General features: G+C 42.7%; 6 protein-coding genes across 6 annotated transcripts; all 6 read right to left on the bottom strand.

Annotated features, from left to right (window-relative positions):
* Positions 1 to 2,777: 2,777 nt before the first annotated feature.
* K444DRAFT_623033 (uncharacterized protein) lies at positions 2,778 to 3,410 on the bottom strand. Its single transcript, XM_024882220.1, has one exon. The coding sequence runs from the start codon at positions 3,245 to 3,247 to the stop codon at positions 2,879 to 2,881; it is 369 nt and encodes a 122-aa protein (XP_024726388.1). The 5' UTR covers positions 3,248 to 3,410; the 3' UTR covers positions 2,778 to 2,878.
* An 8,692-nt stretch (positions 3,411 to 12,102) lies between these two features.
* On the bottom strand, positions 12,103 to 14,262 carry K444DRAFT_549382 (uncharacterized protein; the record flags this gene model as incomplete). The annotated part of the gene is made up of 4 exons (XM_024876452.1): positions 12,103 to 13,350; positions 13,399 to 13,772; positions 13,822 to 13,982; positions 14,030 to 14,262. The coding sequence occupies 4 exons, from the start codon at positions 14,260 to 14,262 to the stop codon at positions 12,103 to 12,105; spliced, it is 2,016 nt and encodes a 671-aa protein (XP_024726387.1).
* A 3,420-nt stretch (positions 14,263 to 17,682) lies between these two features.
* Positions 17,683 to 19,161, bottom strand: K444DRAFT_638963 (EBP-domain-containing protein; the record flags this gene model as incomplete). Its single annotated transcript, XM_024884324.1, has 4 exons — positions 17,683 to 17,849; positions 18,111 to 18,185; positions 18,382 to 18,612; positions 18,672 to 19,161. 4 exons carry the CDS (start codon positions 19,159 to 19,161, stop codon positions 17,683 to 17,685), a joined length of 963 nt encoding a protein of 320 aa, XP_024726386.1.
* Positions 19,162 to 19,988: 827 nt separating this feature from the next.
* On the bottom strand, positions 19,989 to 20,621 carry K444DRAFT_623031 (uncharacterized protein). The gene is made up of 3 exons (XM_024882219.1): positions 20,532 to 20,621; positions 20,253 to 20,436; positions 19,989 to 20,194 (listed from the first exon to the last, which is right to left on the bottom strand). Exons 1-3 carry the CDS (start codon positions 20,544 to 20,546, stop codon positions 20,178 to 20,180), a joined length of 216 nt encoding a protein of 71 aa, XP_024726385.1. The 5' UTR covers positions 20,547 to 20,621; the 3' UTR covers positions 19,989 to 20,177.
* A 746-nt stretch (positions 20,622 to 21,367) lies between these two features.
* Positions 21,368 to 21,873, bottom strand: K444DRAFT_300575 (uncharacterized protein). Its single transcript, XM_024871715.1, has one exon. The coding sequence runs from the start codon at positions 21,773 to 21,775 to the stop codon at positions 21,437 to 21,439; it is 339 nt and encodes a 112-aa protein (XP_024726384.1). The 5' UTR covers positions 21,776 to 21,873; the 3' UTR covers positions 21,368 to 21,436.
* K444DRAFT_623029 (Sucraseferredoxin-like protein) lies at positions 21,709 to 23,066 on the bottom strand. Its single transcript, XM_024882218.1, has 2 exons — positions 22,742 to 23,066; positions 21,709 to 22,693 (listed from the first exon to the last, which is right to left on the bottom strand). Exons 1-2 carry the CDS (start codon positions 22,925 to 22,927, stop codon positions 21,971 to 21,973), a joined length of 909 nt encoding a protein of 302 aa, XP_024726383.1. The 5' UTR covers positions 22,928 to 23,066; the 3' UTR covers positions 21,709 to 21,970.
* Positions 23,067 to 23,093: the final 27 nt, after the last annotated feature.

Raw genomic sequence — 23,093 nt, 5'->3', positions numbered from 1 at the left:
AATTAATTAAGAATCTAGTAAGAAAAAAAAATCAAGCCTAAAACTTCTAATAAATAATATAAATCTAGATACTAATCTAAGTATAAGATTAGTAATAGATTAGAAAATAAAATAGAGAAAAATAAAAAATAAATATTATTTAGAAAGCTAAAAACTAAAATAAATAAAAAGAATTAATAATATTAATAATATATCTAAATACTATATTTATAAGATATTAGCTAAATAGAAGCTAATATTTAGTTATTAGAATAACTATATCTTTAAAGAGTTATATAATAATATTTTAGAACTTATTTATAAATAAGAATATTGTAGAATTATTAATAGATTTCTTGAAATTTCTTATAAAATATTTTTTTAATAATTTACTAATATTTTCTCTATCTAGATAATTAATATTAAGCTTATAAATATCTTGAAAATAGTTACTAAGATTTATAAAATTACTAAAAATAAGAAATATATTTCTATTATCTAAATATATAAGAAAATATAGGATTTCTTTTTAGAAAATAAAAAAATTATAAACTATAAAATTAAATATCGGATTTCTAATTAATTTTACTCAAATCTATAGCTTTAATTTAATATTATAGCTTCTATTTCTAAATCTAGTATTTCTAATCTAAATATAAATAGCTATATCTATAAAAAGAATTATTTGAAATAAATTAAAAAGCTTAATATTCGAGAACTCTTAATAGAGAAAATAGAAATATTATAGTTTTATTTCTAAAAAAAATAAAATATTAAAATATAGAAATCTAGATAATAGCTATTTTATTTTAGTTTTTTAATTCTTAATAGCAAACTTCTTAAATATAGCTTGAATTTTATAAAATATTAGCTAAATATTTTATTTATCTAGTTATTTATCTTTAATTAATCTAATATTATATTTCTGGAAATATTAATTACTATTAATATAAAAATAATACTAATAATCTAGCTATTATTAAAACTTTAAATAATAAGTTCTCTCTTAATAAGAAAAATTAAAATATTAATTATATTTTCTTTATAAATTATAAAAAGGCAGCTTTCTTTAATAAAAAAGTCCTTAAAAATATTAATTACTTCTTTATTTATAATAATTTCAATTTGAAAAATATAAAGGAATTAAATAAATATTTAGTAAAAGAAATAAAAGAAAAGTATTTAAATATATAATACTTAACTAAATAAATAAATACTTTTAATTAAATGATTTATAAGTCTAGAATTATAGTTAAATAATAATTCTCGAATAAAATAGTAATTAAAAAATAGTTTAATAATAATTTATTACTCGAAAACTCTTTTATTATAATTCTAATAAGCCTAATTACTATTTAGAATAAAATATATAGAAATAAAGTCTTTTATAAAGTTATTAAAGTTTTTTATTAAGAGCTTTTCTCTTTTACTAAAGGCTAATTTAAGGACATTAAAGGTAATATAAAATTTAAAGAAGCTATTTATTTGAAATATATTAGTATAATATATAATATAATTCGCTATAATAAGCTATTTTAGTATCTAGCTATAAAGACTGAAATTAACTAATAATTAAAAGCAGATATTAAATAATAAGAAGAACTATATTATATTTAGTATAAGAATATAATTAAACAGATTTAGATTATCTTTAAGCAAGTTCGAGAGTATAAAATAAAACTATTTAAGAGTAATAGATTATATTTTCGGTATATTAAGAAGAAATTAGAAACGCTAGTAAAGGAAGATTCTAACTATTTCGTTATTTCGAACTCTAAATAGGGATTTTTAATTAGTTTTTAGTACTTAGAGAATAAGTATAAATAAATAAGGAGTTAGATATAATATAGCAAGCCATATTCTGTTAAAATTGCTTTATTTTAATAGTTTTAATATTTTAGTTATATAATAAAGGCTAGAGCCTTTTATATATAACTTGCGGAAATTATATAAGAAAGCTGGCTTTTCTATAGTTCTAGATAATAATTCCTTCTTTATATTTAATTAATTAAGCTTTTGCATACTATATACTATTTATGTTTTACTATTTATGCCTTTAATCTTGTTATTTTACTATTAAGTCACGTTTTGTACTCTGGTATACTTTATGTGGGTTTTTGTCTTGTCGCAGTTTCCCTCCCATAATATACGGCTAATTATTGAGTTATAAAGTATGTAATCTCCAATTTTCTTGTACTTTCATTTCGGGAAGAGAGATGCTAATATAGTGGTAGGCCAGGTCCGACGGTTATAAGCTTAGATGAAATGGCTTTATAGAAGAAAATTTGGGATCAGCTGGTTCGTTAACTCGAGGCTATCCAACCTGGGATCTCTCAGAAAATTTGAGTTCAGAACACTTGTAGACATAAAGTTGTGGAGAATGTGTGGTGAAGGATTAGGTGGTAGTAGTTTAATGGTACTTTTCTGTTTTTAGGAGACCGTTACTATTGTAAATGGAGATAGTTGCGGTGTACAATACATAAAATTGCTTTCTTTATGTTGACCGGATGTGAATACGCGTTAGACATGACCACTCTCATTCTCGTGAGAGAAATCAACAAGCGTCACCCTAGCGTACCCTTGAATTTGGAAGTTATTAGAGCTTAAGGAAAAGTATGGTAATAAAAAGATAGACAAGAAGACCTACTACTTGACCTAATGACGTAGGACACAGTTGCTGGCACATAGTAGACTATCCCTATGTGGATGTGACCAAAGTTAATGTGGTGCCTTCAAATTGCTCGAAAAAGAACTATAGATATTGAGAGAGGCGGTGAATTTAAGAACATACAATTCTTGGGGATTTAAAAAATAGAAAAAATTTCACGCCCGACCGTGCCGTACCATGCCCGCACGCTGGGGGAACTTTGTCCACATACGGCCTTTAATCAAGTGCACCCTAGTCTCTCTCATTATGTACAGTAAGACTAAGAATACTGAGCAAAAAACTCTGCGGCTCTGTATCTTCTCCATGGTTAGATTCCTGTCCAGATTGTTGCAATTCAACTACTTCGCTTCCCTCTCGCTCTCGCTCTCTATGAAGTCGTCCTTCCAACATGTTCAATTCGTCTAATTCTTTCTCCGTTTCCTTCCTATTCTTGCATAGAGGACTCCCACCCTCTCGGGAAAGGCGTGGGTACTTACCATTCCATTCCTTCCAGTGAAGTTCAACACACATAATGAGGCTAAAGTTAACGACCAGCCCTGCCGACGGAAGACCGATCCACAAAGTCTGCGCTGTCTTCCACTGAGAGGGGGAATAAGGCATTATGTTCACAATCGCTGGGTGTGAGAATGATACTCTACACCAACAGGAGTTGTAGGTTCCGACCTCAACAACCAAAATCAGAACAACAACAACAAAAGTAACAAATGCATCCTTATATACAGTCCACCGCCATATCAATGCGATTTTATCAATCAGATCAGGGCGGGTGTAACGACGGCAGATGAGCCATCGGATAACGCTGTCGGACACAAAACTAAGAAGCCAAGTCCCCATGATTATAGACCATGTCATGGAGCGGCAGCCAATTGCGATCTTCCTCGTATCTGCATGGTTTGTTGCGGACAGGAAGATTGCTGGAAGACATGCCCCAGAGATGACCCAGAGAACACTTAATAGCAACAACTTATAATGGTGTTTGCCATCTGTATCAAAATGCGGGCACGGACGCCAAGAGGGATTGATGCTCAATTGGCTTGACTTCTCCTGCGAGTTCTGATGAAATATCCTGCTCTCGGGATTGTCGTGTGGCAGAGTACAATGAGTGAAGAATTCTTCGAGCCACGAGAGGCCATGCCTAGAAAGCCATAACTCAAGCCGTGTGCGTAGTTGTCCGGAAAGCCATGGATCACGGGTAGAAGACTGTGAAGGACAGCTCGCAAGTTGCTCTATAGGAGGGAAAATCGCGTGTCCATTTGCTCTAACAGTCAGAGAGTTGTTCATGGTATTTATGATGTAGATTGCATCGGACTCAGTTGTGAATGTCCCAAGTCTAGCACTAAACCACACCTGAGGGATCGAGATGAAGAGAATACAGACCACTGCAATAGTGTGGGCTGTATCAATATAAACGCGGGTATTATTCTCATCTATTTGTTGGATAGTTCGAAGAATAGCCGCCGCAAGAGTCCCCACCAGGGTCACAATCGCGACACTAGCTGAAAGTGTCGACGACAGTCTTGTGGAAGATAATTGACGACTTGCTCGTGTGATGATGAGTTTTTCTTCCAAGCCAAGATTCTCCGGCACCCATTCCTTGAAGTGTGTCGAGACGTCATGCCAGCCGAGCTCTTCATAGGCTGCAAAAACAGTTGCAACCGCCTCTGAAAGTTGAAGTTCCTGCGGAAAATTTTTCTTAGCAGCACAGCGGAGCTGTCGATGCTTGTTGCAACGTGTTAAAAGGCTCCTGAGGCTGCCCACTGGGTTGCCGACAGCGTGAAAAGTGACAACAACATAATTGTGCCAACCCAGAGGAGGGAAAGCAAGGTGAGCAATCAGGACGACGGTAGGTAGAACCAGGAGCCAAAGGCGATTAAATGTGTCCTTCCACTCCCATAATCCAATGCCTTGACCGCACATGGCCTCACAGCCGATGAATGTGAGTATGCCGGCATTCATGTCATAAAAATATCCGCTCTTGCTCCGGCAATAGGGACTCATGTTCTGAATTGTGGATAAGCAGCTCATGAAGTTCGGCTTCTGAGAGGCGGGCAGCGGTGTTGGGATGGTGCATATATCTTGCGCTTGTGCAGGATGAAATAAAAGTGGAAGACAGAGCAACCAAATCCCAAAGCTACTAGATAGAGGGAATATTTCATCCAGCACGACTCGACGCATGCTGGTCCTTCAATTGAGTAATTCGAGAGGAGATGTTATTTCGGGAATGGATTCGAAAATATATAAGATCGCTCGAGTTTGAGGCCCGATGAGTAAGAGAAAGAAGAGCTGTGCTTCTGGGGGGTTGTGGTTGAAATTTTGATGGGGTTCTCTCAATTAATGTATTTCGAGCGGTGAAGAAGATCAAATACCTAGGTATGCAGGTTGTAGGAAAGCGTTGGGCGTCGCAGCATGAGTGGCTTTTAAACGCCCGAAAGTAGGAAGAAAAAAATAGGCTGCGGGATTGAAAAGGAAAGCCAAAGCTCACCGCTTTTACAGACGGCATATCAATCGTTTCTTATTGGCTCCGCAGAGTTTCGAGGCCACAGGACTCTGACTCTTTTGGGCGTTGTTGGGAATATTATGCGCCGGTGGCGTGGATGCCGCTAGCTGGCGGTGGCTATGTAGGGCATATATGCTTGCCCGGGCGAGGGGAGCTACTCGGAAGGAAAAAGCAATTAATAAGATGATTGGCGAGTTCCTGTATCTTATTTAGGATTTGATCCTTTTCCGTTGTACTCCTTTCTTTAAAATCGTCTAAACTAGTCAAAATATAAGAAAAGTGCTATCTTATACTAAGACTTTCTTTTATAGGCTATAAAGATAAGTACTAAATATGTTCTTCTTATTTAATATTAGTAAACTATAACTAATTATTATTTTATCTAGTTTTAAGTTAATAAACTAAAACCGACTATTTTTTTTACTATTTTAAATTAGTAAATTATAACTAATTCTTTTTATAATAAGGAAAGAGCCGGTTCTTTTACTTTTATTAATATCGAGGTTTTGTTATTTGCTTTAATTAAAGGCCAAATTTCGAGATTAATCGAGTTATAAAAATAAAGTCTTTTTTCTTTTATATTAGTAAAGAACTAATTACTAGAAGGAAAGCATTATTTGCTCTAGCCAATAACCAGACTCCGAGATTAACTAGGTTATAAAGGGTGCTATATTTCTAGCTAAGCTCTCTAGTTCTTTATAGTTCAAGGAAATTATCGAATATTAAAAGCAGTATTTTATCTTTACTTTCTATAAATAAATACAAGTTCTTTACAAGTAATATTATATTATTTTTATAAGCCAAGTCGAGTGAGCTTAGTATTATATAATGGCGGAATTAATGCAATAGTTAAAGGCTTAAAGTTTAATAAATCTTATGTATTGAAAATACTAAGCTAGAGAGTAAAGAAGGGGGAATGTCTCGAACTTTTAGTATTACTTTACCCAAGCTTTTTGGCGTAGTTCCGTTAGACCTATTTCCGATTCCTTATTCCCGGTAGATTATGCCGTTATATCAGCCATTACAGGGCCTTAGTAATATAAATATAGTATTTTTGTAAGGGCGGGGGGGTATAAGTAATGACATGCTTTAGTTAAAGATTCTATTTATAAGCCGGTATCTGGTTTATAAAGGAAGATTCGCTTACTACAGGTGCATTTGTTTAGAGAAAGCTTTAGGGGTGGGGAAGTTTCGGGATTGGAAATTGAACTAGAACAGCATTCGATTGAGAGGTAAAGGGAAACCATGAAGGCCCCGTAGCTGAAATCGGTGCATAACGGAGAGCCAACTTTGCATTATTTTCATTATGTGAAATACTAGTCCCGTGTCAAGCGCCTGCACGCCCTCTCAAGCATTAATACCAACTCTCTCTCCTTGTCTTAAATGCTCTCAATCCAAGCCACTCAGAAAATAGACTCCAAATTATCCTCTGACTAGTGCAATCAAATATACCTCTTCCATCCACATCCAACTTTAAAACCACGTGAGCAACCCTCCAGCCCCACATCCCACCGAACCCTCAGACCCCCTGATGTTCAATCTAACCATCAGCTCAAAACCCCCCTCGTTTCACGAATGCAAATCAAAACCCAATCTCACACCCAAAATAACATCTGTAGGCTAGGACCAGGAAGGATTTCAGTTGTAGATTAAACAAGCCGTGATCCTTCGAGAAGGATCCGTGCAGGCACGCGTCGAGTCTCGACGAGCGGCGCAGATGCGCGGACGTGAGGAGGGAGAGACGGAAGTGAGGTTCCGTCCGTATTTACACACAGATCAAAGGCTGTATGTTGCATACAGTCGGTCCGATCCAAAAGCGACAAAACGGTCGCTCTTTTACGCCCATAATAACTTTTTAACCACAACCCTAATTAATTAATACTAAGTGATGCGATTATAGAGTAGAACCAGGCGAAAAATACCTATTAATCAGATTTTTAATATAATTTGTGGTTCATTAATAATCGAGGTTCAAAGTGTACGGACCCTTTTTACTTTTTTGATTTTTCCTCATATAAAACGCTAATATATTTGCTCGCAAGATCACGTGATTCCGGACTTCAGGGGGAGATTGCGGCATCTCACTAGCCTTATTATTAATATAATAATAATAATTAAGCCCTATAAGCTTAAGTAAACCTTCCTAAATACTAAATATAGCTTTTTCTGGTATTATATATATTATATATATAGTAGGGCCCTAATTATATAGGTTTCAAGCTAACTTTTGGCCGAACTAAATCCATAAACCTTACTTATTACTTAGCTACCTTCTTTCCCTTACTTTTGTATATTATCCCATTTATTTATTACCTTTTTAGATATTGTTCTATGGCGTTTTTGCTTCCGTATATACCAAGCAGCTTGTTTAATACTTAATCCCTTCCGATATACATCTATCCAGCGGAATATACGGTTGCAAAATCTCCGTATAGTCTCAATCAGTGTGTCAAATGAATAGATTAGATTAGAATACTGGCTAGTAATCTAATTTATTCATCAAAAATACCCACTAATTATATTCTAATCAGATTCTAATTGAGGTAATCATGAATATTCATGAATACTTTAATTACTATACACGTGACAGTCTCACGTGATATACTAACCTAATTAGGTATGGCTCCCGATCTAGCATCGTCTTTGCAAGGCTTTCGACCCACTAATTAGGCAGCGAGGTGGCGCTAAGGAGACACTAGAGTGGGACCTCTACTTAATTAGGCTAGCGTATCACGTGCAATGGTCACGTGTAGAGTAATCAAAGTATTCATGAATATTCATGATTATATATTCTAATCTAATCAAATTATTTAAGCATTGCGGTAATTATATTCTATTCAAGCTAATTATGAATATTCATGAATATTCGGAATACCTTGATTACTTTTTTGATACACTGGTCTCAATCAAACAAGATTCAAGTGCCTCTACTACCTTAATCTTAGTATCTGGGAAGCTAGCCTTCTTTACTTGATAATATCGAGTTTTGCTATATCCCTAGTATATCTCAATTAGGTTGATTTCGCAGTGGAACTTCGGTAAAAACACAGCCTTATGTCCCCGATCTATAATAAGCTCTTTAACTTGGGACTTCTCTTTAAAGAAGTCTTGGTGGTTCGATAGTATACGAGCTAAATAGCACGTTTATTTAATAGCAGGAGAGTATTTAAGGGGTACAGTATACTTAGTACCCTTTGGATACTTAAATCTTAAGCCAGGTATATTATAATCTCGCTTAATGAGAATCTATTTTATGCCCTTAGGCTCTCTTTCTCTATTCGGATTAAGTTGCCAAAGGACTTGAATAGTGCCCTGTAATCCCGGAATCATATACTCTAGTGAAAAGTACGTATTCCTTCTATAGGCCTTAATATTACCCTTTTTAACTTCTCCTGGTGCCTTATTTATACCAAAGGCGTTTAGTGCACCTTCGCCATGCAAAGCGTATACGGAGGACTAATCGAATATTAGAATAGCTATATAGTTTGGGTGCTTCTGTTTGAATATATTGAGTATCCTAGTAATCTATACTAGTAGCTGTTTTGTATCCTACTAGGGGTTCCTATTTGAGCCTGGATATATAATTTTGCGGATATCCAAATCGGGGTTATCCGGGATAAAAATGCCTTTATTATTTGGTACCCTAATACGTCCTTTAGGGCCCACGAATTCAGAATCGTGAATTAGCCTCCCTTTACTTTTTCCGGGCATTTTTTGCTGACTATCTGCTAGCCAGAGGCTCTTTTTATAGTCATATCCATGGAAATAACTCTTATTATGGAAGTATATTACGTATACCTGAACTCTAATTAGGAGTAAAGGTTAAATTATATGCTACGTACTAGCTTTATCCTCCTCGTATTAAACTATATATAATAAAAGCTCCTTTATTAATAGTAAAAATATCTCTTAATAATACTGAATCATATTAGGTCATTTGTGTCTATTTATATAAAGCCCTTTCTTAGTCTCATGGTAATAAAAGCCGAGCCTAGGGAGCCATAAGTAAGCTATGCTACGAGCAATAGGCTTTTCTATTATCAATAATAATTGGGGTAAAATCTCCTAATTAACGGTATTCAGGAAATCGTTTAGTAATATTGTTCCAAGCTCTTAATTAATTAACCAAGTATGGCAAGCTAAAAAAATATCCTCGTTATCCAGATAGGAGGTACTAGCTCTTTTACTACCCCTAGTTTCCTGTGAAATGCCATGCTACTATTAATAGTAATTAAATAGCCCCCTAATTCGCCGAGCTAGTATCTTTCTATTATTAAAGCAATAATTACTAGAAGCTACTAGAAGTAATGTATTAATCCTTCCAAGTTAATATTATCCTAGCTTTAGAAGCTATTGGGTATATTGCCGAAGTAAGTATAAATTAGTAATTATACGTGAAGTATATAGCTCTTTGGTTTGAGCTAGCTTAATATTCACATTATTAAGGACTTCTTAGTAAGTCATTCGTATATCTAGAGCTTTGTTATCTCCGCAAGTGTTTCTAATAAGGGCATCCAAAAGTAGCTCGTTAGTTCTATTATCTTTATCTTTAAGCCTTTGCTCTTCCCTTAATTATATATTCCTAGAAATATTAATTGGCCTTCTAATAATATTGAATTATAGCTTCTTTTATTTAAGAGGTGGTATAATTACAGGGGTCTTAAGCCTACTAGATTACTCTGTAACCTGAGTATCTTTTGCCCTCTAATCATGTATATGTCTTTATTGAGTTCTCAATGGCTTTGCTAATTCCTTTATTATTTTGGAGAAATAGGAGCCTCTGGAAGCTAGAAATAATATTAGTATACTTATATTATAATATAAAAATAAGAAAATAAAATAAGAAACTTACTAGTTTGTTCTATAAGTCTTTGCTCTCGCTGTGCGAATATAGGCTTCTCTAAAATAATCGTCTCATTACTACTAATAAAAAGCTTCCGCTAAACCTAAAAGAGCGTTGAATCTTCAAGCTTTACTTTATCACTTGGTTTAATATCTGAATTATTAGAATTATCCTCTATATTAGAGGGTTTCCCATGCCATTTGTTAATAGTTGCTTGGATTGCAGCTTCTTTAGCTAGGGTAAGAACTATAATTGAATTAAGAGTTAAATCAGCTCGCTTGCGTTTCTGAAGCCTTATAGAGGTAGCTATTGGAAGTATATAAAAGGAGCACTTGATTGGGTTTGTGGTTATTGAGGTATTAATATAATTATAGAAGAGCGGTCAATTTAGGGGGGCAGTCACGTGATAACTAAAGTAAAAAAAACGACCATATAAAACGCCAATATATTTGCTCGCTTAATCACGTGCATTATAACTTCCTTAATAATAAAGATATTATAATTTTGAGAACATAGAATTAATTCCTATAGTATATAGTATAGTTTTAATTAATACGATTTATATTAATTAGTATTGTGGTGGTTTTTTTTTTTTTTTGTCGCTTTTGGATCGGACCGACTGTACGCTGCACTGCGATGTAGAAGTGGAGTACGATGCCAGATACAAGAGTTTGGTCCTTCGCATCTATCTTCCTTCGATCAGCTATTCTGCTAGCGATGCATTGTACGTACTGAGCGACAATCGCCTCCATTCCAATGAAAGCGAACGAGCGGAAGATGCGAGGGGCTGGGCTTCCATCTCGTGAAGGAAAACCCCAGAATCATCGTTTCCTTAGCGCCAGGAGGGACTTTCTTGAGAGTACCGTACGGAGTACGCTCGATTAAGAATAACAGAATGGCATGTAAAACAGAGTTGCGGAAACATGAAAGGGGTACGTAATCATACCAAGGTTTTCTAAAGCCAGAGGCTTGTTCTAGAAGTGCATTTACCCCCTGAAATCAGGTGACTAGTCGCACGGTCAACTTCCAGACATGTTGGGTATCAACTATTCGTGGTACTGGAGAGAAGCTGAAGATAATGGAGTTTTGTGAATGCACATCTAGAAATAGAAGCACTTGTGCTGTACCATAACGACATTTCCGTGGACGCGATGAAAATGTAGTAAACCCGCAGAAGAAAGAGCCGTACTTCTAAAAACCATGGGATCTAAATAACCCTTGGCGTGAGAGGAGCGGATGGAAGTGTATGAGCAGTTGGAAAGATCTTGGCATGGGATTCAAGGAATATTGGGAGAGTTTAAGCAACGCGAAAGAAACGTGGCGATATGCTACCGTATATGATATGAATGCTAAGAATTATATACATGCCTTGAGGAGCACGAAGGAGATGTGCGATCGGGCGATTGATTTGCGTTTGAAGATGGGTGATTTGCCGTTTGCAGTGGACAAACCATCTTGGCTGAGAAAAGTACGAGTGTTCGAAGCTCTTGCATGAGGTGGATCGAGGAGGACGGGACACATGAATTGATGTGCTTTGAGGTGGAGCGGATGAGACGATGTTATAGAGCAATGCCGAGTTTGAATAATCAGATACTTGGGTTGCTCATGACCTTTGTTTGGCAGACTGAGCAAAGAAGGTAGTTTAAGAAACGTTTGAGCCTAAGGAAAGGCATTCACAGAAATGTGCGAAAGCAAGTATGTTTGAAGATCTTCATTTCCATTCTTAGGCCTAGATGATGATCGTCCTATCCTATCATACTTTCTTTCCAGTCCGGTCATATATACGAATGTCTAACCTCACCAGACAATCTGTGTACCCATCCCATCTCATCCACTCCACAATATCATCACATGTTTCTTTTCCACCAAGAACATCGTGCAGTGAATGTTTTCCTTAAGAGTCAACAAATAAACGATAGTGTACCAACCCAACCCTAATCCAAAAAATGGGACAATATAAAACAACCCCCTCGGGGTATCAATAGAAGTGAACACCATTCTCCGATCGTATACATCAAAACCCAAACCCAAACACCGTTTCTATGCCGCCGTTTACCGTGCCCAAGCCCTGAAACCAAACCGAAGCCGAAAAATGAGAAGGAGCGACAAGGGGGATCATATCCAATCCGCCTTCGTCTGCTGCTGACTCAACGGACTTCCCAGCGGTCCCCTCCCTGCTTGCAAACTACTTGGCAATGTAGCGCTCGTCGGCGCGCCTCTCACTTCTCCTAGCCCTGAAGTCTTGATCTTCTTCTCGGGTGAGTAGACCGCAGGCGTAAGTTGGGTGGTGCTTTGCCTTACTGGCTGCGTTGGCTGCGCGGTGTCGAGTTCTGGGAGGAAGTCTTTCGGTGTTGGTGGGAGGGTCTTGTTGATTAACGATTGAGTTGGTGAGGATTGGGGAGATTTGGTGGCGGTTGTGTTTAGTGGTGTTGGTCGTCGCGGACTTCGTGGGGGGAGAGGGGTGGCGGGTGTTGAGGGGACGTTGGTTTGGATTTTTAATGGCGAGGGGGAAGGCGCGGGTCTAGCTGCTGCAGGGAGGAAGGGGTTCGTGGAGCCGCTGGCGTAGGTGGTTGATGGAAGAGGTGCAGCTGCATATGAGGCCGAGGGTAAGGTGGAGGTTGCCGCATTTGCAGGTGAGGGAGCGGTGAATTTGTAGGTGGTGGATTGTAAAGGCACGGCGGTTATTTCTTCTCGAGATGGTGAAGGGGCGTGCGATATTCGCAGACCGATTTGCACTGTTGCTGATGATGCTATTGAAGAATCGCGGCGGTGGCGCGGTCCGCCTGTGTAGTGTATTACAGGCGGTGGAGCCAGGTCGCTGATGTCGTACACTGAGGTTGGTTGCTGAACCTTGCTGGGACTGCTTCCCTCAGGTGGGAACAGCGAGTAAGAAGGCGCTCGTGAATGTCCTCGCGATTGTTTGAACCCAGCCGCTGGCCCAGGTCTTGATGGCATATCGCCTATTTCATCAACCGACTTTGGCGAGAAAGGGTTGTTGAGTGTTGGCGAACTGTTCAACGACTCCATGCTGATGGCTCTTCCCTTCTCAGCTCCCACCAGACTCGCCCTGCTCGTAGCCCGACTCGACAGTTCTCGCTGTGTCCTTGGTCCAGTAACTGGATTGACTATATGGTTGCGCATTGCCAATTCATTCGGCCCAAAAATCCGGATCTGATGCTTCTTTCGATCCCACTGTCGTCCCTGCTTAGCACCGAATGATGTCGCGACAGTGTTCGATCTGAGGAAAAGTTGTAATAATCCACTCATCAATCCCGACAGGTTCAAAACAACTGTGGCCATCATGGCGAGTTTGATATCTCCCGGTGCTCCGACCAAAGACCCAAAATACGGAATGACGAGTGCCTGAAAAAATGATTAGTTTCTATGTCGCGTGAGCAAGAACAAACTTACTAATGAGACTATCCCCAAAACGAGGTAATAGACCATCCTCGATGCCGCAATTCTTTGGTGTTCATCAATCAAGGTAACGGTTGACAATCTCACGAAGATTATGACGGCGGCTAAGGTCATCAAACCCGCAGAGACAGCCAATAACTTCAACCCCAACTTGCCGTATCGCATCACATACCACACTAACGAAGCAAAGCAAGTATTCGAGTGAACGAAGAATGAAGGAAGCCACGTCCCAATAAGCATCAGCACAACCACCCCAAGGCATATCGTGACGTCGTATTTCCCTCTCGCTTGGAAAGGCAATGACCGAAATGATCGCAGAGCACACTCGAGACCGAAAACTAATTGAAGGTATGGCACCATGAAGAGTGCTAGATCTGTCAGCCTGCCTTCCTTCTGCACTTCATCGGTGATACATACCAACCCAGGCGAATTGTGCTATCACCCCACAGTGCATGATGAACAATGATTGTAAACCTTCCCCTGATACTGCAGCAAACACCAGTCCTTGAACAATAATTGCTATCGCTAAGATGAGAGGGAAGGTTTCCGCCGGATGAATCTTTGATATACAGAATTTCCTTTCAATTGTCAGCAAAAGTCTCTTGTCTCATCCGCCTGCACTTACGTCGCCTTGTACTTCGGAGCACATCTCTTCGATGCCCAGTAACAATCGTAAAGGATACTGATCGCTGTTGCCAAAGCAGCTAACATATTAAAAGCTGCGAGAATAATCGTCGAGGTCCTGACCGACTTGCTGTCCTGAAATACCAGCTTATCTATTATTGCCTTTGTTGCTGCTGGCGAGATCGTTCTGTTTGCCGCCGACTGGGTGAGCGGCTCTGAACCGTTCGCAGCCATCATCCCAGACATCGTCTTGTTGAACGTCCTTTCTGCCGCTCTCCCCAACAAATACCGCACCGAAGCAGCCGCCATTGTGCTCCCCGATCTCAGACTTTCCATCAGCTGTCGATATCAATGTTGATCGTAGGCAGCGAGCCTTAGCGTTGCCGTTCGTGGTGTTAAGTCATGAAGCCCGCATATGGTGTGTGGTGAGGGAGTGAGGTGTCAGAGAGGAGAAAGTTCCAGTATGAGGGAAAGTAAAGAGTGGACAACACCGATAGGCCAGAACGGTGGAAGAAGAAATTTGAAACGCGTTTCTGAGCCAGCAGTGATGACAGACAAGCCCAACGAATGGATGGGACGTAACGACAAACTGACAAACTGACAAGCAGAACTCAAAAAAGAACGTAAAGACACAGATGTGCACTGCTATAGGGTCGCATGAAGTATAAGGGAAGAGTCCATGCACCACCAGATACACGTCAAGTGGTCGATGCGCGGATTGAGTCGAGTCCGGCCAGCTAGGTCGGCCCTGGACGAGGTGGGGGAGCAGTTCCCAGCTCCTTTGGTGGAGAGGATTCCCGGTACTGGGCTGGCGGTTTCAATCGCCTTCACCAGGGTCCTTGGTTGAACAAGAGGCTCAGAGCCGGGACAAATCACTTTGCCTGGATCCAAAGTCCACGACAGCTCCCACACAGCACCATTTGGACGCAAAAGCATGGTTTCCTGCAGCGGATCAAGCCAACTGCGCCCATTCTCTGATGAGTGATGGTGTGAACTAAGTGAACTCGCTACGCTTTGGTGCTTGGGTCCTTCGTGGCCATGAAGCACGAAGAGTGTGAAGGCATTGACAAGGCGCACGGGAGGTTTCGACGTCGTCGCAGATTCTCGCTTAGGCCCCTGACCCCGCCAGGACGGGCTTGTTGCCAGGGGAGTGCATGCAGGGCGGCCAGCAGCGAGTCAGCGAACGCGAAGAGTAGTGAACTCTCCCATCATCCTAGCGGGAGATGCGATTGTAGGTAGAATTGTCCTTCCATGATCGCAGCACGCTGAAGTGTGACTAGACAAAGACATGAATAACCTTTCGATTATCGCAATTCAGATCGCATGGCACGGGTACATCAGTGGGCTAACGACCGATGAACAGCAAAAAGCATCCCATCTCCTGGTAACATAACTCTTGGCTGGACCGCTGCCCCTTGTCGACCATGAAAAACCTCAAGACATCTTCTTCAACATCAATGTCGGGTCGACAACTTCGGGACAACTGTGAGAGCGGAAGACACGGAGCGCCGGGAGCGGGCTGCTTCAGGAGCTGCCAAGGCCAGCAAGCCCCCGGGAATACATCGGAGGAGGATCCAGTGATAGATAGTTCATCCGTGCTTGCGATCAGCGGGCCGGGAGTTCTTCCGTGGGCGCGGGAAACGATGGTGGCGTTGGATGAAGCTCGAAGAGTCGCAAGTTATGGGATGAAACTTCTGGACCACAAACATGCCGCGCAACGACCACTTGTGACACCTCAGCGGCGAGCCAAGAGACACCACACGAATAAGTTAGAAAGACAGCCCACTCTTTCCGTGGGTTGTAACTGAAGATCAAAAGATTCAAGACTTTGGTGGAGGTTGGCTTGCCGGAAGGTGAGAAGGAGACGAGGTTGAGAACTCGAATGCGCTCGGTTCGCTGCTGCACGTGATTGGATCCCAACCTCACTCGAGCAGCCTTTCCGGAGAATTGATTCAAGAAATGCAATTCTTAATTCCGGCCTCGATCGATTGACCCCTCTCGTGCCCAATCATCTATCTGAAAGCTGAAGGAGTGTCCTGAATCCTATGATTCCTCTCATCTCCTTGTGAAAGCAGCCAGCAACATACTTTTGCTCACACTCATCACTTCCCCCACCACGAGTCATTTTCCAGCCTTTGCCTCCCCAATCGCAATCACCCCTCCTTGTTAAATATGCAGGGCTGAACTTAAAGATTTGCCTTTCATTTAATAAATTGCTGCCTCAACTCTATTCGTATCTCTCTAGGCCGCCTCCCCCGTCAAGCTTCACTCGTGAACCGCACATCCACCTCAACCACTACCCAAAAAAGCAAAGAGGTCGCCGCGGCCACACCCCATCGGACATTAAAACCACTCACCTGTCTGATCTTAAGTACTTGTCCTCTCGCATGAAGGCCGTATCACGCCAAGCACCCGCATCCGGAGCACCACGCCGACCGCCAAGCTGAGAGGTGTTTTAAGGTTATCTTGCTTCCGACGCAGCACTTGCAATACAACTGCCCATTATTGCCTGCCCCGCCTCACATCACTTTAATCTGAAGCTTGGCCTGCTCCCGTCGCCGCACTTTGGACGGCATGCCCTCGATTCGATTTGAGTAAATGGGGCTTTTCTGGTTTTTAATATATCTGAATTTTGTTCCCATGGCGACGCCAAGACGGCTGGTGAACATCCAGTAAGAAGGTTTTCCGGTCGTTTGGAAGGGAGGCCTTGTCTGGACGACACGTGAGGGAAATCATGGGAGAGTTTCGAGAGATGTGCGCTCGCCGCTCGAAAATGTGCGAGCTCCGTGCTGAACTGAATACGAGAACTGGATGAACCTCTGTGGGGTTCCTATCCTCCCGTTCATGCTGTAAACGGACTTCCCGATTCCTGATTCTCGATTTGACTTGGGAACCTGTCAGATCGCTGTAGATCTTTACTCCAAAGACCGCACCTCTTTTCTCCTGTTCTCTGCACCGAATCAGAACGCGGAGGAGTGCTATCCCGACATGCAGGAGGAAGCATGAACCCGAGAATCGTGGCTGATACACTAACCTTTTCCCGCTACCCATCCCGCTTCCGTGACAAGTTCTGGAAGGTTTCTTCGTGGGATTTAAATTAAGCTGCGGGTGATGTTCGTCCGATGGTGGCAAAACTGCATTTACTAACCATGAGGCGGCTGGCGATGTCTGCGATAGATTCAAGTCTTTATATCCGCAAAAGGGTTCAAACGAATTCACCATTGTAGATAGCTGAGAATTTTTTCCATGTTGGCATCATGCGATTTCCGAGGTGGTGAACGAAATTTGGGTGCAGAACGTTACTTCATGCTCTCCAGATCTTCTCTGCATTCTGCTTCAGCAATTGTCAGCACTGTGTCTCAAGGAACACAAGATTTTATTCGCATCAACATTGCAATGGCATTTTTTCTACAAATGAACAATTCCTCTGTTCGCGTAGTCTGCGCATACAACTCTTTTAGTAAAGCGCATTTCTTGAGGGGCGTCGAGTTCATCAGCTTCCATGGAATGAGATCTACCTCTCAAATACGGGGAAGAGCGAGAGGTCTCGGAATCACTGATACGAGCCCGAGCGGGAATGTGCGAGTAAGAAGTCTGAGTACTGATTTAAATTCTTTTCGAGTATCTAGAATCACGGCATGTTTCTGTTCGAAGTCAAGTGACTTTGGGAACATTAAGAAGAGACACATTGTTTGTGTTTACGAACCCCCAATTGCCCTTTGAGGCGCATACGGAGAATGGTGATAACTTGTCGAAGATATCCTTCGCGAACCAGTGATGGCATTCATTGGTGTGTTGATGATAATACTTGATGACATAACCTTGACAACAAAGCAGCAGCTGTGGAAAGTTAATGAAACGTAGACATGACTTTAGTAGGAAAAGTTATCGCGGTTCACTTGATTCGTGACTGCACTGCAGTGTACCTAGCCAACTGGCTGGTGAGGATACCCGATAATGCTGGTTCAATGAACGTTGGTGGTTGAGAGTTGGATCGCTGCGAAGTGGTAATGCGCCAATATATTCCCGAGAAGACAGAAGAGACTGGGTAAGACGAGGGTTCAAGCAGAAGTTTTACTCACGCAGTCCCCACATCGCAAGGGGCGATACTTGGTTGGGGCATCTCCATGCCTCAAAGTCCGAAATCGAAAATAATACTGAACCAAAGCAGAGTGGGACACTGAACCGAACAATGCAGAACATTGAAAAGCTAATTGGAACATTGAAACTAACACCAATAGTACCTTTGGGCATCGAACATAATGCAAACCTCACATGCTAGTCTCTTACAGCCCCTCAACCACCACAACTACAGCCCAACCCTATGTTGCAGCCCCTATTTTCCCTTCTTACCCTCTCTTCCCTTCTCCGCCTCTCTCCGTTTCAACTCAATTCTAGCAGCTACCATGCCTTTTCGCATAACCATCGCATTCTTAATATCCACAAAACTAACATGCAACGCGAACAACGGCAGCGCCACCCACAGCATATTGAAGAAGACAAGGTACACCCATTTGAACATGAAGTTGCTGGCGTCGAGGTTTGGGTTACCGGTCAGCCATTCGGGGCAGAAGGTCATGAATCCTATTTTCTGTTGTCAGCACAAAATCCCCCACACTTGTAGAAGGGGAGGGAAGACAAACCGCCATATAGTTCCCCGGTAGCAAGCACAATCATCCAATACGGAACCATCACCTCCCTCCGCGCAATCCCATAGCAAATATAAAGCGCCAACGGTCCCGCTCCAAGAACCGTAAGCAGCTCCAAACTCACAACCGTCAAATCAGCGCCGGCCCAGCGGCGATCCGCTTTTGCATACACCATCCATAGTTTACTACCCCAGTTATCGCCGAACGCACTCCCATACAATCTCCCTGTTCCCAAAAAGTTGTTATAGAGGTCGGCGTATGGGTGGGTGGGGACGAAGGGGACTGAGAGGAAGAAGCAGTTGTAGAGGAAGGAGCCTTCGAATATGCTGTGGATCAGGAAGTCGAAGAGGTGCCAGATAAAGAGGATTCGCAGGCGGGTGGGCGTTGTGGGGTGTAGAGTTGCCAGGGAAAGGAGATGAGAGGTGAAGAGGATGGCGAGGACGGCAGAGAGGGAGACGATGGTTGTTGTGTCGAGGTGGTCCATTATGGACCCCGTGCCTGCTGACGCCATGTTCTTGCTCGAGTTTCGTGTTTGAGCGTGGTTTTTGACGTCGGAGAATGCTGACTAGAATTCGATTCCGATCAGATAGATGAGGAATTGAAGCTGCAGATCGCGCGCAGATTGTTGCTTGGCATCAATTGCAGAGACGGATGTTGTTGACGGAGTGTCGTGCACCTTCAAGCTCATCGTGATCGGTGCTGGGATTGAAGGTTCGCTAGCGCGGTTTCACCCCTGATTCTACCCCTTTCTTCGGGCCCTTACCCCGCGTTGCTTGGCCTGATCAACAACATTGCGAGACTCCTCTGGAAACAAAGTAGAAATCTTCATCTTTCAGGAATGAACTAAAAACTGGAAATCTCAATTGTCCAGAGGCTTTGCAGGAATTAAAATTCGGAACCCGCAGTCCTGCTTTTTCGACTGTTTTGCGTTTGACCGTTTTCAGTGACGTAATTTGCAGCGAGGGACTCTCCAAGCAAGACTGAAATGCCTTCCTTTGATTGAAAGGAACGCTGGTGAGATGGAACAGGAATGAGGACGTAGAATGGATATAGAGAGACGTAGCAGATCTGAATATCTTTTACCGACGCCAGGATGAGAAGAGAAAGACTTTGTTTGGCCTGCTGGAAGTGTCCAAGCCCAAGGAACCCCAGCTTAGAGCTGAAGACCTTGGTACCTTTCCATGCCTCGTTTAGAGAAACACGAGAATGAGAAGGCTTTGATTGGTGTTGAGGTGATCGCAGCATCCTTGGGCTTGATACCGGTTGAAATGTTAATTCATTTATATCAACAACGGAGATTCACGGCAAGATCACATTTCGGGAAGAAGAAATTTCTACAAAGCTTCGATTGCTATGCTACCGGGTATTCATGCCACCGAAAAAGTGTAGAGCCACCGATGCTTGTCCATGCCAGCCATGTCCCTATGACGCCATCCTATCGCACAATGAGAAACCCTCCATGCATACCATCCCAAGATCAATCATTGGTGGTGTCACAATTTAGTGCTTAGCAGCCTCTGCAAACATGTTAGCAAGCTGAAGGTGAAGTTCAGGAAGGAGAAGGTGAGAATATACCCTTGTGGACATCAGCCTTGGTCTCGTGGGAGGTCTGGTCGAGCTTGTCTCCGACGGCATCCTTTGCGGCAGTGGCGCGGGAGCTCAAGCTGGCATCGTTGTCCTTGGCGACTTGCTTGTTGGCCTCCTTGGAAGCTTGAGAACCGGTGCCTTGGACGGACTCGGAAACGTAGTTGGCGGCGTTCTGTTGGTAGCAAGTCAGCAATGTAAACACCAAGGATCGGGAGGAAGAGGTCGAAAGCTGAGAGGAAGTTGATGAGGGGAGGGAGAAAAGCTTACCTTGATGGTCTCCATTTTGGATTGATTGAAGTTTGTTTGGTGTAGTTTGTTTGTGTGTGTGTTGGTATGAAGTTTGATGTTGTTGTGTGATGTAGGAAGAAGGGTCGAGATGGAGGAAGAGGGGTCCTTAAGTACCCCTCTTGCCTCTTCATTGACCGGGCCAAATCCTCGCGTTTGGAAATTTACATTCACGTGATGACCGACGTCATTTCGTTCTTTGAAGCTCTCACTCACTTTGCCTTGCCGGCCATCGTAGCATCTAGGCCTTCAGTTGCGAATGCGCCACTGCAAGGGGCTCCATGTACGTCAGCGGGGCCAGAACCGACCCCGCTGATTGGCTCGCTTGAAAATTTACCCCTCGAGCTGCTCGACGTCATTGAAAATAACACCATCAGCTGCACTGAAACACTGGGCTAAAGACCAAATACAGTTTAAGGGCGAAGCCGAGCTGCACACAATGCACAATGCATGCCATTTCTTGGTTGGAGGGGAATGTGCTGTGGCGGTGCCAACTTTGGTGGAGCTCGGTGACGGAGAGGCTGCCGAAGTGCAGAATCCCATACGAAAGTCACTGCAATCGAGACTATCATCGATGGGGAAAGTCAGATCCTCCTTCTTCCGAGGCAGAGCTTGCATGTCAAAGCTCCAATGCTCCCGCCGTGAATCGCCATTGGCCAGATCCGTTTGCTGTCTCTGGTGCTCTACCTGAAAAACTGTCCTCAGGGGCAAAAGCTCCGGACCAGCTGCAAAAGCTCTGCCTGTGCTAAACGCAGTAACTTTCTCTCATGTGATACTCCATAATTTTGCATATCAATGGGTCTCTGTATGCGTGGACAGGGGCCAGGACATCGAAATCCCAGATCTACATGTTTCTCGTCTTTGCGTTTTCGATCTTAGCACTTACATCATAATTTTCTTAATTTTTCCTTCAGCTTCCACATCGAGCTGCAGCACTGTGCCAAGGCTTTACGATCAGGATTTTGGACCTTCCCAGCCTTCCACCAGTTCGGGCTTTGAAGCGCAAGCCCGTTTTCGGCTTTGGCTGCCTTGCTAGAACGAAGGTTCAGCCTCGTCCTGGTTGGTTGGGAAAACGCTGTCAGGGGTTTGTCACTAGCTAGAGGTTGGCAAATGAGACGTACCTTTCGGCCCGGAGCCCCCTCCTCAACTGCTGCTTGGCCCTTGGCCGAACTCCGTGGGGCAGACAGGAAGGAGCTCAAGTTTGCGAGAACGGAGTTGTTGAACATATCGTACAGGAGTTGAATCTATGCCAACATCCCCCAGTCTAATCGCCTTCAATGCAGCCGTACGCCAACCCCACAATATGTTCTACGCAAATAGGATGACTTGGGTTCGACTTCGCTTTATGCTCGCCTTGCGAGGTTCCTCAAACATCCTCCAATCAAGCACTCTCTTCTCCGGCAAACATGCAAAGTACATCCTCACAATCTCAAAATCTCCCCGCCCTGCCTGATGCCGCCTCTAAACATCTCCTCGACCACCTTGCCATTCCCCAAAGTCTCCTTCAGAATACCATCCACATGCCTAGGTTCAACCCTCCCATACCAAATCCCGCACCCCGCCAACGCATGTCTATTTCCATCTTTTCCTTTCAACCCAGGCGGGAAATACAGTATCACATTCCCAGCAAACTTGTGTCCGCCAATATGACTTATAAGGCCTACTCTCGCTATCCCCTTCCCCGCCTGCTCCCTCTTTCCATCCTCGAGCAGTAATTCATCCCTGTTGGGAGACGATTCCACGGGTCCTTTGAGTACTTGATAACCTTGACCTGGCAGTTGCCTCTCAAATTCCTCTCTCAGCACCGGTCCCATGACACCACACCTCCCATCCCGCCCTCCATGTCCACAAATCAGTACCAACACATCCTCCACATCTTGCACGCCATATAAGAATGACCCCTGGCTTTCACTGCGTAGCAATCGGTCTCGGTGTATAGGCGAAAGGTTGTCGTGTGCAGGATGCAACTTCTTCGGCAGTAAGTAGCCCTTGACCAACGCTTGCACGGAATCAAACGATACTCGTGGGAGGAAAGGGACGTATTTGAAGCTTGGAAGGATATACGCGCTCGTTGTCTGTATCTCTCTTCGTTCTGGCACGGAACTCGGGAACGAGGAATTGATTACGGAGACGTTGTGGTATGGCTGCCAATCATTAGCACAATCCGGAGACAACACTGGGGAAATACAAACATCACGATACACCCCGCCCCGTCCAAGCAACTCCTTAATATCCGCAGCCAGATTATCCCCCGCGTTCTCCTCTTCGATCCTGCTCATCCAGTCGTATTTCCCGGTGCAGATCAGTACTTGCTCTGCATAGGCTGCCATTGTCCCATTCAAATTCTTCTCATGATCAATCTCCAAACCTTCCGGCATAGAGGGAGTGGGCGCGCAGGAGCATGTTGGACTCGGGCACGTTGGGATGGAAGGAAATGAGGGTTTAAGGTGGGTTGAGATGTAGTGGCGGAGAGGAGGAATTGCAGATCGATGGAGGCGCCATGTTGACGGTGATCGCGTTATGGGGCGGAGGAACATGAGGGAG

The sequence above is a fragment of the Hyaloscypha bicolor genome (genome assembly GCF_002865645.1).
Source record: "Hyaloscypha bicolor E unplaced genomic scaffold K444scaffold_191, whole genome shotgun sequence".
Classification (NCBI taxonomy): domain Eukaryota; kingdom Fungi; phylum Ascomycota; class Leotiomycetes; order Helotiales; family Hyaloscyphaceae; genus Hyaloscypha; species Hyaloscypha bicolor.
This window is presented reverse-complemented; position numbering and strand designations above follow the sequence as displayed.

Coding starts and splice junctions, on each gene's coding strand:
- K444DRAFT_623029 (XM_024882218.1), bottom strand. CDS start 22,927: ATGCCGGAAGGTTTGGAGATTGATCATGAGAAGAATTTGAATGGGACA. Junction 22,694..22,741: donor GGGGCGGGGTGTATCGTGAT/GTTTGTATTTCC, acceptor AATGATTGGCAG/CCATACCACAACGTCTCCGT.
- K444DRAFT_623033 (XM_024882220.1), bottom strand. CDS start 3,247: ATGCCTTATTCCCCCTCTCAGTGGAAGACAGCGCAGACTTTGTGGATC.
- K444DRAFT_300575 (XM_024871715.1), bottom strand. CDS start 21,775: ATGTTCAACAACTCCGTTCTCGCAAACTTGAGCTCCTTCCTGTCTGCC.